The following is a 13456-nucleotide window of genomic DNA, read 5'->3' as shown; positions in this document are numbered from 1 at the left end:
TATTTAGGGATTTCGACTAGGAAATTGGCCAAGACTTGAGATATAGCACAGGTCCTGGTCCGATATTCGATGTCGTACTCTCTAAGTTCGACGGTCCATTTTGTCAATCTTCCCGACTGGTTAGGACTATGAAGGAATGACCTGAGTGGTTGTGTAGTCATTACAACTATGGTATGAGATTAGAAGTAGGGTCTCAATTTGCAATCTATCATGACCACTCTCAATGCTAACTTTTACATAGCAGGGTAGCGTGCTGTTGCGTCGACTAGCGATCTGCTTACGTAAAATACAGGTCGCTGATTTCCGAGGTCTTCCCTCACTAGTACTCCGCTTACTGCCGCGTGGGAAACAACGATGTAGAGAAAAAGTGGCTCTCCCTTGACTGGTTTTGTAAGTATTGGCGGAGTAGCCAGGTAATTTTTTAATTCTTTAAATGCATTTTCGCATTCTTCACTCCATTCTGATTTCTTTAAGGAGTTGGTAGAATCTGTCGATCTTGAGATGATACCGATTAAATGCAACTATTCTGTCGGTTAATCTTTGCACCTCGCGTCTGTTCCTAGGGGATGGCATTTCTTGTAGGGCATATAATTGGTTCGGGTTCGCTTCAATCCCTTTTTGGGTCACCAAATACCCGACGAATTTCTAAGAAGACATGCCGAACGAACATTTAGCTGGATTGAGTTTCATTTGATACTTGTTAATTATCGTGAAACATTCTTCCAAATGCCATATGTGGTCGGTCTCGTGTAGAGAGTTTACTAACATGTTGTCGATGTAAACCTCCATAGCTTTTCCTATTTTTTCCATGAACATTTCGTTTACCAGTCGCTGGTAGGTTACTCCTGCATTCTTTAGCCCGAAAGGCATTACCTTGTAACAGTATGTTCCTCGGTCTATTATGAATGCGATCTTTTCTTGATCGTTAGGATGCATCAGGATTTGGTTATATCATGAGAGGACATCCATAAATGAGAGCATTTTGTGTCCCGCTGTTGCCTCGACGAGCTGATCAATGTGAGGTAAGGAGAAGCTGTCTTTAGGGCAGACTTTGTTAAGGTCGGTGAAATCAATACAAACTCTCCATTTCTCGTTCTTCTTCTTGACGACGACAGTGTTGACAAGCCAGTTAGGGTATTTTACCTCGTGGATGGGTCTAACACTAAGGAGCCTTTCGACTTTATCGTTGATGACTTTAGCTTCGTTCGGGGCCAAGCTTGCACCTTTTTTGCTTTACTGGCTTAAAACTCGGGTCGATTTTGAGATGGTGCAATGCGATGTCGATGCTGATACCCGGCATGTCCTCTGTGGTCTAGGAAAATGTGGATTTGTTTATTTTTAGGAAACTTATTAGCTCCCGTCGGAGGCTACCTTTGAGCTCTGCACCGATTCCGACGCATTTTTCGGGGTCAGTTCCGTCGAACTGAACATGCACCATCACAACTTTGAGAGAGTCCTTTTTGTCGAGATGTTCTGCTTCGTCATTTTCCGGTGTTTCATTTCCTTTGGTTGATCCGATGGTCATTAATTGTTATTGATCAGCAATTACTTAGTCGGCTTTCATTTTTTGGCTGTTCATGTAGTGAATTTGCGTGGACTCTTGGCTGCCTTTTATTTCTTGAACTCCGCCAGGTGTTGGGAAGCAGATACATTGATGGTAGGTCAAGGGAACGAACTTCATGTTGTGTATCCACGGTCTTCCCAGGATCATGTTATACGGTCAGGCACAACCGAGGAAGATGAGCTTATTTATTCCCTAAGCTTGGATGGGTAGCTCTATCGTTCCCATCGTGAGTGTTAAGGCTTCATTGAATCCCGTCAGGTCGGTTGATTCCATCTCAAAAGCGGATTCGTCGATGTTCATTCTTTTCAAATGTACTTCTGAAAATGACGTCCAAAGAGCTTCTGTTATCGATCAGTATTCTTGCCACCTCGTAGTTCCACACATCTAATCTTACGAATAAAGCGTCGTCATGAGGCCCGACTATGTCTTTCGATTCGCTTTCTAGGAAGGTAATTGACGCAACGCTTGTAGAGTTTGTTTTTGACGAGTTTGGCTCGGCTATTGCTTCTCGAGGCTCGCAGACGAATTCGTAAAGACCTCGTTGTCGGAGTGATAAAGTCGTACATAAATCTGGCGCGCTTGACGACGAAAGCTAGGGCTTCATTGATGTGGCGCAGTGGTTATGGTGGAATATTCGTTGGCGGCGTTGTTGAAAATCTGAAGAAAAGAAAATATACATCCCTTGGTCCAAATCAAGAGTGGAGAATTTCAATCGGAGTGTCGGCAACGGTGACATCTCTGGTCGGTCCTCCATTCTCGCATTTGAATCATTGACGACCACAATTTCCTCGACGACCACAATTTCTTCGACGCTCGATTCCTCCTCCTATGAAGCTCTAACAATGAAGATCTCTTCAAATTCAAAATCCCGAATATATCTTCAACATTTATCCGAAATCTTTTCCCTTCTCAGATATCGACATGCCATGAGGACAATGTTTTTCAACCGGAAGTAATTCAAGGAAGGGAAATTTTTCATGACTTCGTCGGCATCGGAGACGGTTCTTTCTCGAAGTTCGATCGCAGATTCGCGTCCATCTTGAGGTTTGCGCACGACATGTGTAGCCTCGATAGCGGTGGCTTCACGTCAAGGTACCTCAAGAGTTTGTAAATGGCGCTTTTAGAGGAGATATATGTGGAATTCATAGACGGAGAGATAAATCTTGCTCTTTTGAGAGTTCAAAGAGAGAATTACGGGGTTTAAGTTCAAATACTCATTGCCATTCTTGCAATTGTTCATCAAAGAGTTGTTATTGTAGGATAAAGATATTTTTTGAAACCCAATTAAATGTTTGTTATTGTTTTAAATAAGTTAATAAATTGCCTATAATTTTAACTTACAATAGACTAGTTATTAGCAAATCTCTTAGTAATTTTAATTTTGAAAAGTTTTTAATTGCATATTTTAAAAATATTATAATCTAAAAATACTAAATTTATTGCTATAATTTTCCAAAAAAAAAAATGGTCCTCGAAACTAGGGCACCGGAATCGTGCCACAAAATCGACGACTAATGATCAAAGTGTGTCTTTTGGTCCAACACACGGCAAGCTCTAATCTTTGTGCCTTGGGTGGGTTTTTCTTCTTCTTTCCCTCTTTCATTTTTTTAGCATCTGGATCTTCGAATTCAATAGAGGTGTGTCTATGATCTTCCTCCTCCTGACCTGTGATCTTCTCAAATAAAATCAGCGGCTTTTTACGCAATTACTTGTTTCCTCTGCTTGTTTGAGTACGAAGCAGCGTTTTGTTTTTCCCATAACTTTAAATGAATAACGATTGTCTTCAGCTTTTTGTCTGAATGATTGTCGATGTTTCAGTAAAGTCAAAAATTTCAGTTTTGCGTGCGTATCTGAACTTAATGTGTACTTCGGAATTGGGGATATATATACACATACCTGCGTTTGGTTCGCAAGATTACTATCCAATCACTCAGCAATAATATAAGTTTGGAAACATAATTTATTTGAAATGGAAAGGGAAAATCCGTGGTAGAGAGGAACGAGATACATGTTCATTCTTGATTATATGAAGGCATGGATTATGTTTTCAAAATGTCTGAGGAAGTCTTATAAATTTCTTGTTATTGTTTAAGAATAAAAATTAAAAAAATAGCAAGCACATATCTAATTAATTACTGACCAAATCCTTCTAATAATTTGGGGTATGTGTTTCAGCACTATAATTGTAGCAATTGACCAAGCCATTCGTTGGCCATGGCTTCGTTGCCAAAAGATTCAACAGCGCCGTATCAAAGCTCCGCTAGATTCTCCGACTCTCGTTGCTACCCTGAATACACCGCTTCACTCAAGTGTATGGAATATCAGTCTAAAACTGAAATGTTACTCTTTAGATCTCATTGCTGTTTGATACGTTGCAGGTCTGGAACATTATAGCTCAGACAAGAGCAAGTGTCAAGAGCATTTTGATGTTTACAAAGAATGCAAGAAAAAAGAGGTAACATCCTAACATGCTCGCTCTTGCTTTGGTTATCATTTTTGGCGTGACTGTGAACTTATTGCTTGCTCTGATTTCTTGATAGAGAGAAGCTCGGCTAGAACGCAACAAGACTCGCTCTCTCTTCTCGTGAAACTCAGTTTTGAGAATTTGGACATCAGACGAAACCTTTCATTTGCTTCACTCTAGTACGCTCTTGCATTCGCGATAAAAATAATTAAATCAATAATGTACCTTTAAAAGAGTACAAAAGTGGTTGTATAAGTCGATTTTTTTTCTTTATTAGTTGAATGAAAATAATATGAGATGAGTACCTTAAGCCCAAACATTGGCATATTGTGTAGTAGCCACAAATTTTATTGGCAGAAATATATTGAAAATTAAAGGAAGCGTGATGTTCAGACCAAACCAATTTAAACACGCTCTGAATACAAGTGCAGAATAAACAATGCAGAGATTTGTCATGTGAACATAATTTGTAACATCTTTCATCACTACAGAAGAAGAAACAATTTTGTTTGTAAGGGACAGCAAGCTCATAGCCTTTCAATAAGAAGATTGACTCCATATTCAGGTTCAATAACCAGCCTGGATGCCGGGGAGTGTCTATAGTTTTGCGAGAGAGAAAAGGAAAACTTGGAGAGAAGGAGCGACAAAATCACTTTCAGCTCTGTCATGGCCAAATGCTGGCCGACACATATGCGTTGCCCTATTCCGAAGGGAACGTAGGCCTGAGGAAGCTTGCAAGCGCCAAGAATCCCGTTCTCGAACCGTTCCGGATTGAACTCGTGAGCATCGGGACCCCAGAGAGCAGTGTCTTGGTGCAACATCGAGACCGGGATTCGAATGTGCACTCCTTTAGGGACTAGGACGCTCTTGAGCTTAATATCTTCCAACGCTTCCCTTGTGATGAACTGTCCAGATGGGTAAAGGCGCAACGTCTCTTGAATCACCATCGTCAGCTATTTTCCAAAAAAAAAAGACGACTGTTAACGTTTGCACTTGTCAAAATTATCAATGAAGACATTGGTATTAACATACCATTTTCATGCTCCGAAGCGCATCGGGATCTGCAATGCCATCCCCGGAAACTCCTTGAACTTCTTTGCGAACACGAGTTTGCCAGCTGGGATACGCGGCCAACAGCATCAAAACCCAAGCTGATGTTATCGCAGTGGTCTCGAGGCCGGCAAAGTATATATTCTTGCAGTTATCCACAATGAACTTTTCTCGAGTGGTACCCAAAGAAGGGTCGTCTACGCTGTTGTCGAGTATCATCTGAAGGAGGTCATTCTCATCACCGGCCTCTATACGTTTCTTAATAACCGTCACGATCATCTGGTGGATTTCCTTTTCTAGTTTCCATATATCGATGTTGTTCTTGGTAGGGAAAAATCTAAGGAAAATAAAAATGTAGTGTCGAAACTGTGTAAACAAAGATAAGGAATGCACTATTAGTGTTGAGATAGTAACCTTGAGGCAGGAATGCCAATGGTCCTCTTAGACACCAAGTTTTGAAGAGTTTTGAGCTTTGTGAATATGTGTTCCCCTTGTGAATAGCTGCTTCCGAAACATGCTCTTGAGATTATATCTCCGGATAAGCTTCTCAGTTGCTCCTTCACTTCAATCTCCACCACTCCTCCCTCGCTTTGGATTTTGGTCTCCCATGATCTTAGCATCGAGGTCGTGGATTCCACCATCAATTTCACCATACCCTACACAAACTAGCCCAGCTAGTTTACGTTTTTAGTCCACTAAATTGCACAAATGCCATAATTTTACCTTGACCTTGTCGAGGTAGAGTTGGGGAGCGATGATCTTCTTTTGATGCGCCCAAATCGAGCCGTTTGATGAAATAATGCCAGTCCCCATAAGTGGCCCGTGGTCCTTGGCCACGTACAAAGGCCTGCCTAAACTCAAGGATGTCAACATACTAACTTCCTTCACAACCTCCACATCGGTAATGCACAAAAACAGCGTGTTTCCCATGGCGTATACGAAATTCAGTCCTGCACATTCACAGACATAAAATAATAATGAGTATTCATTTTGATAAAATAGTCTCATACTTGTTGAAACGTAGAACAAGTACCGTATTCATTTCGCCATCGAATGAGATAAGAGAGGAGACTTAAATGCCAATCGTGAGCAATCGAAACGACGCCGCTGTGGAAGTTGTCGCTTCTGGACTGGACCTCAGTTTGAATCCTCTTCATCTCAGTGATGTTTCCTAGAAGAAACCAAGGAGAAGGACCTCGAATCCCTTGCTTCTTCAGCTTTGATCTTTGCCTTTTCGGTGTCAAAACTAGTATGTTGTACATGTACACTAAAAATATAGAACACACACCGGCAAATATAGATACTAACATCTTTGCCGTTGTTTTTGCTAACTTCAACGATTGTTCATAGGAAATGTGTCTTCACAGTCTTAATTGGATCTGGATCAGCACAGACCGGTTTCGTAAACACGTGCATTATATATATATATATATATATATATATATATATATATATATAAAATAAACACAATCTGATGCAACTTAAGACATTTTGATTTCGGATTATTTTCATTTTGTTTTCATCTTGCCTGTCACGCGGTATTATAATACTGATTTCAGAGTATATATTTTACTCATTTTTCCATCAACCGTACCCAATTCTAATCAGAAATTTGTTGCCCCTATATCAACTATGCTCATCGCAACCCCTGAATTTTTTGTTAATATAAATAATCTTATTAATTTATGCGGATGGACATAAACTTTTTAAATATAAATATTCTTATTAATTTATGTGGAAACACATAAATATTTTATTCTGTTATTCACGCGTCCAGATTTCCTATTAAAATATTTTATTACATTGATATAAATGATAATTAACTATTTTCTCTCCTTCTCGTACATAAGTACTTGTACATAGCCTCAAACATTTTTTTAAAATTTTATAATCTAACAAAATTATTTTCTAACGTTGTTTCACAATAAATCACTTCAGTTTTTTTTTTTTTTTTTTTTTTTTTTTTTTTTTTTTTTTTTTTTTTGTTGTTACAAATTACTTAGAAAATTTACAGGGGCAAAGGGCGTGCTAATATATCATAGTAAGAGTAATAGTGTATATTATGTTTTCATGTTGCAATATCAACTATGGGCTTGGTATATCATAATAGCATATGTAGAGAGAATAATATGGAATGCAAAACTGTCTCTCTTTATTCCTTATTTGAAATACCCATCCATTGAAACTAATTCGACCACATATGGAATATATCTCGATACCAAAATAGATCCAGCTATTTCATGCATATCCCTTTTGATGATGAATCTTTGGAAGGTAGAGCTGAGTCATGGTCATCATATCCTTTCCACAAGGAGATTGACTCCGAACTCAGGCTCAATAACCATTTTGAAAGCCGCAGAGTGTCGGTAAGTGGGCGAGATAGAAAAAGAAAACTTGGAGAGAAGGAGCGACAAGACCACTTTGAGCTCCGTCATGGCCAAGTTTTGGCCCAGACAAATGCGCGGACCGACTCCAAAGGGAATGTATGCCTGAGGAAGCTTGCAAGCTCCGATGATTCCGTTCTCGAACCTCTCCGGCTTGAACTCGGCAGCATCGGGGCCCCACAGAGCGGTGTCTTGGTGCAATATCGAGATCGGGATTTGGACGTGCATTCCTTTGGGAACCACGATGCTTTTGAGCCGAATGTCCTCCAACGCTTTCCTTGAGGAGAACATTCCCGGTGGGTAAAGCCGTAATGTCTCTTGAATCACCGTGGTCAGCTACGCACCAAAAACAAGAAAGAAACCATTACTTTAGTTCATGTAATCAAGCATGTACATTTCATATATGCTTTTGAAATCGCAGAAAGAGATGAGATAAAAATGTAATCATTTCTATGGATTAGATAATTAGTAGAATTCACATACTACTTTCATGCCCCGAAGCATATCAGCATCTGCGACGCCATCGCCTCCGCAGATTCCACGGACTTCTTGTCGAACGCGAGCTTGCCAATCGGGATGCATGGCCATGAACATCAACACCCAAGATGCGGTGATGGCGGTCGTCTCGTGGCCGGCGAAGTAAATACTCTTGCAATTATCGACGATGAACTTGTCTTGAGTCAGACCCAGCGACGCATTTTCCTCGCCCTCGCACGCTCTCGCACCCTCAAGTATCATCTGAAGAAGGTCTTTCTCCCCGGAAGCCTCGCTGCTTCGCTGCTTCACCACCGACAAGATCATCTCGTTGATCTTCTTCTCCAGTTTCCGTATCTCCATGTTAGTTTTGGAAGGGACGAACCTAAAGCACCGTTAAGGAGTTGAATAACTAACGAATATTAGAGGTGGTGGTTGTAAAAGTAGTAGTACCTTGAGCCCGGAATCCCGATGGGTCTCTTGGACATCATGCTTTGAAGAGCTCTCAGCTTTAAGAATATCTGTTCCCCTTGCGAATAGCTGCTTCCGAAACAGGCTCTCGAGATTATATCCCCAGACAAGCTTCTCATTTGCTCGCTCACTTCGATCTCTGCAACTCTTCCCGCGCTCTCGATTTTGCTCTCCCAAGACCGTACAATGGAAGTTGTAGATTCCACCATCAAGTTTACCATACCCTTGAAAGAAATCATTTTCAGTAAAATATCTAAAAGGTTGGAAAATGGATTTTTTTTTTTGTCACAATCTAAAGCAAGACTCAGACTTTATTCGAGATTTTACCTTGACCTTATCAAGGTAGAATTCAGGGGCGATGATCTTCTTTTGATGTGCCCAGATCGGACCACTCGATGAAATAATGCCTTGACCAAAAAGCGGTCCATGTTCCTTTGACATATACGAAGGTCTGCCCAAACTCAAGGATGTGAAAATACTAACTTCCTTTACCAACTCTACATCTGTAATGCACAAAAATTGTAGGCTTCCCATCCCGTATACGAAATTCGGTCCTGCAAACATAAACACAATATCAACTTTTGTTTTCCCTCAAGTGTAACGAATCTGAAAACCGAACCAAACAGATTTTAGACATCCTTAACCAATCCAGAAAAAAACTCTAATGCAGAACCAAATTCAACTTTTTCTACCCTTTCAACGTAGTCTAAACTCAAAAGGCACTGAACTATATAACAAAACTTCATTTGGTTATGTCATTTTCACCTCATGAATTAAAGAATGTGGTCCTACGGCTGGTAAGGCTCGCTATATCTCACTTCCTCGATGACTAAATAAATAAATAATAAAACAAGAAACAAAGCAGACAAAACATTCATAACACGAAAGACATAGACTCGGAAGTACCATATTCTTGTTTCCATCTGATGAGATGAGAGAGCACAGTGGAAGGCCAATCGTGAGCGATCGAAACGACGGTGTCGGGGTTGTCGTTTGGGGTTGCAGCTTTAGAGCGGGCCTCGAGTTGAATCTTCTTGATTTCAGCGGCGTTTCCAAGTAGAAGAGAAGGATAAGGACCTCGAATCCCTTGCTTCTCCAGCTTTGATCTCAGTCTTTTGGGTGTTAAGACTATAGTGTGGTACACATGCAGAAAAAATATAAAAATCCCACCGGCGAAAATGGATAGTATGATCTTTGCTGCTCTTCTTCCTAACTCCGTTTCCATTTCTCCTTTGTTGCTGACCGCGACGACTGTTGAAATTAACTTCTTTCGAGTCTCACTTGAAAATGGTTCGACTTTCACTACTGGTAAACGGTTGTTTATAACTTTATATATGTAGCTAATGTAATTAATTTTCTTAATTACGGTTTATGAATTGGCCTTCTAGAAGAAATCCGAGCAAGCCCTGGCCGGTTTGTTGAGGCCCTATACCCAAGCCCAAACCAGGCTCTTTATCGAGTCTAGTTTGGCCCGGCCTTTTCTTAGAACAGCCTAATCGGCTCAAAACCCCTAAATATAGAGTTAAATTTATAGAATTTAGGTAGTTTTTGTGTTACCCGCCCTAATTGATAGCTATAGTGTTTTTCCAATAAAGTCTAATTCATCTAAGTCGTGTTAGAATTTTTTTTTAGGAAATTAAATGGCTCGACTTTGATCTCTCTCTCTCTCTCTCTCTCTCTCTCAGTTGCAACTAGAGCTAAAAAAATATCATATATGTTGATGTCTAAAAATAGATTCAACAATTGTCTCGATGATTGTATAACCTGTAACAAATTGATTACAAAGACCGGATTTTTCTTATACTAGACGAATCTCAATACAAGAAGTTTTTTCAATAAGAGTATTGTTTTTCTATCGAAGTCCCTCCTCCTTGTCTTCTCTTCCCCCCCTTTTATATATCCTTCGTAGGTTGATCAGACCCACGTTCTATATCAGTTATTTAGTAACTACAAAATAACTTCCATTTAGTTATTTTGCGGTTTCTTTTGTGCTTATGTGGCCAAGTAAGCGTTATTGTGACGTCTGTTATTGTGCCGAGAAGCTTTTATTAGACTTAATCGGCATTGAAGCTTAGCTTATGCTTCATTGCGTTTCTCATGTTTAAAATACCTTTGATCGGTATTTTATTTAGTCTGTTCGGTGTTATTAGAATTCCGACTATAACACTGCCCCCCAGTTTCTTAGCGTTCTTGAATGATTGAGAAACTTTATTTATTCGGAAGTATCGATTTTGAAGTGAACGCGGAAACTGTAAAGTTTCTAAGTTTTGAATTTCAAAAATGCGCATAATATGTTGGCGCTCTTATCACCTCATTTCAAAAATTCCTTTGGTGAATTGTTGGTTTGAAATTGATCGTTGGATCAATTAATTTATTGAATCATCAAGTGATTCTCATCGTTGATTTCTGATGCTTCTTCAAGACGCTTCATTTGCGTCGATTCGAATTCTGTGTCGATTCGTATTTCTTGATAGTTATGTATATATAAGTAAATTTGAAATCACCTTTGGTTTACTTTTCATAATTTCTTAAAAATGCACGAAATATCTTTGGGATTTTCTCTCTGAAGCAGTTGACGTTCTTTGTCTGGAAGCATTCGGCATTTCATCATTCGGTAAGTTACTATATGTATATTGTTTATTTGAAAAGTCGATTGCTTTAGGGGAAAGTTCCGAGTGCATCAAAATTAAAGGGTTAACTCGTCCTCTCAAATCCTGTAGGACAAACCATGTCATCTGCTTCCTGATTCCTTTATGGGTTCCTTGGCTTTGGATATTAATGAACTAAGCCGAGGGGAAGTTGTTTCGTCTAATATTCGGGAAAAAATTCAACTATCCAGAGGGGATTCTAGTCTGGATTCTAGTTCTTCGGATTTTTCGGACTCTTCAGTAGATAAAGGAGATCGAAACCCTAATCCTACCGAGTCTCAACACGTCTCATTTTCCGAAAATGTTGATATAGCCGAACAGACTTCTGAATCCTTTACCGAAGAATTTTTAGAAAGGAAACTGTTGATGTCGATTTTTGGATCGATCAACAATTACAAATATTAAAGTGCTAGTATATGATATATATTTTGTCGGGGTTTCAGAAGACGTCGTATAAGAAACTATTTAAGGACAAAAGGCTGTAATAAAGGGAAATTATTAATAAGCTTTATTGATCATGAAAATGAATTACAATAGAACGAAGTGACGAAGTCTCACAGGCGAACTCGGCACTGAAAGCAGCAATACTCAATTAATAAATCCGATAATAAAAACTAAAAAACTCTTTCGGCGAATCGTCATCTGATCCTCTATTTATAGACGAGGCAGGACTTCTTTATTGAAGACACGTGTTTCTTGATTCGTTTCGCATCGTCGGGGTAAAGTCGTCCTGGATCCGGTCTTCGCGGCACGGCTTCTCTTTGACTGACCGATTCTCCCGGTCAGGAAGAAGACGTGATTGGGCTTGGGCCGATCTGGAATATAGCTAGACTTGGGCCGACCTGTTGAAATCGAACCGGGCCCAAGACTGGTGTGCGGACTAACCTGTTAAGAGGATAGTGGGCTTGGTCCGAACTGAAGCCCAATATAAAATAATATTTTCGAAAGTAGATTTTTAACCCCCACAGTTAGCCCCCGAATATTTTGAAAATATTCTGAATTTTTTTAAATATTGGAGCGAAATCGTTTAGGGTTACTGAAAATCAGGGATTTCAGCGATTACTTCGGACACGTGGCACGCTGTCGTTCGTCCACGCAAGGCGCAGTCGAAGGGTCGGGAAAGCGGTTAGAATTTAATCAATATTATTTTATTCGTAATCATTACTCTTTTCTCGGAATTCGGTTTTATATAAAAGCCCTTATAAATAAGGGAAATTCGAAAAGACTTCTTTCTTACTTATAACCTCCAGCGAACTCGGCATAAAAAGGTAACTTTTACTTTCTCTCTCTTCGCATAAAAGATTATTTTTCTCTCTAAAGTTTTAAACTCTTTTTACGACTTCGGCTTTAAGTTCCCTCAGTTCGACTATCGAACTCCAAAGACCTCCATATTTTCTTTGACTTCGCTTCAGTTCGTTAAACGAACTCAAGGTCTTTCTTTCAGTTCGCTCTGCAACCTTTAACATCTTCAAATCTTTTGAATTTCTTCAAACACCTTTCTCATAAACCAAAGATGTCATCTTCGGAAATACCTCCATCGGGGTCCAACCCTTCGAACGTTGACGATATATGCTTGCCATCGTCTGTCAAGAGTTCCGATCTTGCCCTTTTCCGCCAAAAATATCAGATTTCACCCGAGATTGGGCTTATTCTTCCTCCCCCATATGCGACGGTGAAGACCATTCTTGACGATCGATGTTGTATATACGAAGTTTGGTTAGACCAGTACGGACTCCGGTTCCCGATCCCCACTCTTCTTTTTTATTATGTCGAGGTCTTGGGACCGACCATTCCTCAGATGTGTCCGAACTTCGTTCGGATGGTTCTGGGTTTGATGGTCGTGGCCCATGAGCAAGGCGTTGATCTCGACGTGAAGGGTTGATCCTCCAGTACGCTCCGGGGTCGGAGTGAGGATCAACCCTTCACTCCGACCCCGGAGCGTACTGGAGGCGAGGTTCCAAACTTGGAGCGAACTGAGCAAGATTCTCCCGGCTAGTCCTGAGTCCGAGCCCGCCTTCTTTTTCAAGAAATTTATGATTTTTCAACTATTTAGTTATTTTTATTCTGTCGTTTCGTTTTTGGGCCCGCTTGTTTTGGGCGAAACTTTTTTAGTATTTTGAACAATTATAGGGGGCTTCGGTACCCCTACCTTTATTATGCTTTGTTTTATTCTTACTATTTATTTTTATATTATTTTGTCCAAAACTCGTACATGTGTGATTGTTCGCAAAATTGCCAAGTCATTCAGATCGCCCAACTGTGCTTGTAGAATACTTTGAACTGACACTTGATTGCGGTCCGAACTGACTTTAAGATTCCCCTAAATTTAGTTAAGTCTTTTAGATTGTCAGTGTCTAAAATGTTTCCCTTACAAATTTAGGGCGAGGTCAGATGATCTTGT

At 40.0% G+C, this 13456-nt stretch overlaps 3 protein-coding genes across 4 annotated transcripts; 1 reads left to right on the top strand and 2 right to left on the bottom strand.

Annotated features, from left to right (window-relative positions):
* Nucleotides 1-3024: 3024 nt before the first annotated feature.
* Nucleotides 3025-4345, top strand: LOC149390411 (Cox19 family protein (CHCH motif)). 2 transcript variants are annotated; one of them, XM_089620637.1, is made up of 4 exons: nucleotides 3025-3136; nucleotides 3740-3875; nucleotides 3943-4019; nucleotides 4105-4345. In XM_089620637.1, the coding sequence occupies exons 2-4, from the start codon at nucleotides 3779-3781 to the stop codon at nucleotides 4150-4152; spliced, it is 222 nt and encodes a 73-aa protein (XP_089476763.1). In that variant the 5' UTR covers nucleotides 3025-3136; nucleotides 3740-3778; the 3' UTR covers nucleotides 4153-4345. The 2 variants fall into 2 exon arrangements, with proteins under 2 accessions (XP_089476763.1, XP_089476764.1); XM_089620638.1 differs by having other exon boundaries at nucleotides 3025-3201.
* Nucleotides 4346-4555: 210 nt separating this feature from the next.
* On the bottom strand, nucleotides 4556-6388 carry LOC149390410 (cytochrome P450 714C2-like). Its single transcript, XM_089621087.1, has 5 exons — nucleotides 6112-6388; nucleotides 5802-6028; nucleotides 5493-5734; nucleotides 5061-5415; nucleotides 4556-4981 (listed from the first exon to the last, which is right to left on the bottom strand). Exons 1-5 carry the CDS (start codon nucleotides 6386-6388, stop codon nucleotides 4556-4558), a joined length of 1527 nt encoding a protein of 508 aa, XP_089477213.1.
* Nucleotides 6389-7022: 634 nt separating this feature from the next.
* On the bottom strand, nucleotides 7023-9737 carry LOC149390409 (cytochrome P450 714C2-like). Its single transcript, XM_089621369.1, has 5 exons — nucleotides 9314-9737; nucleotides 8735-8961; nucleotides 8390-8631; nucleotides 7946-8321; nucleotides 7023-7798 (listed from the first exon to the last, which is right to left on the bottom strand). The coding sequence occupies exons 1-5, from the start codon at nucleotides 9630-9632 to the stop codon at nucleotides 7373-7375; spliced, it is 1590 nt and encodes a 529-aa protein (XP_089477495.1). The 5' UTR covers nucleotides 9633-9737; the 3' UTR covers nucleotides 7023-7372.
* Between the last annotated feature and the right edge of the window lie 3719 nt (nucleotides 9738-13456).

The sequence above is a fragment of the Urtica dioica genome, chromosome 7 (assembly GCF_054948205.1).
Source record: "Urtica dioica subsp. dioica isolate 48M chromosome 7, U.dioica_male_clone48M_v1_H2, whole genome shotgun sequence".
Taxonomy (NCBI): domain Eukaryota; kingdom Viridiplantae; phylum Streptophyta; class Magnoliopsida; order Rosales; family Urticaceae; genus Urtica; species Urtica dioica.
Note: the sequence above shows the minus strand (reverse complement) of the source record. Positions and strands in the feature narration are given on the sequence as shown.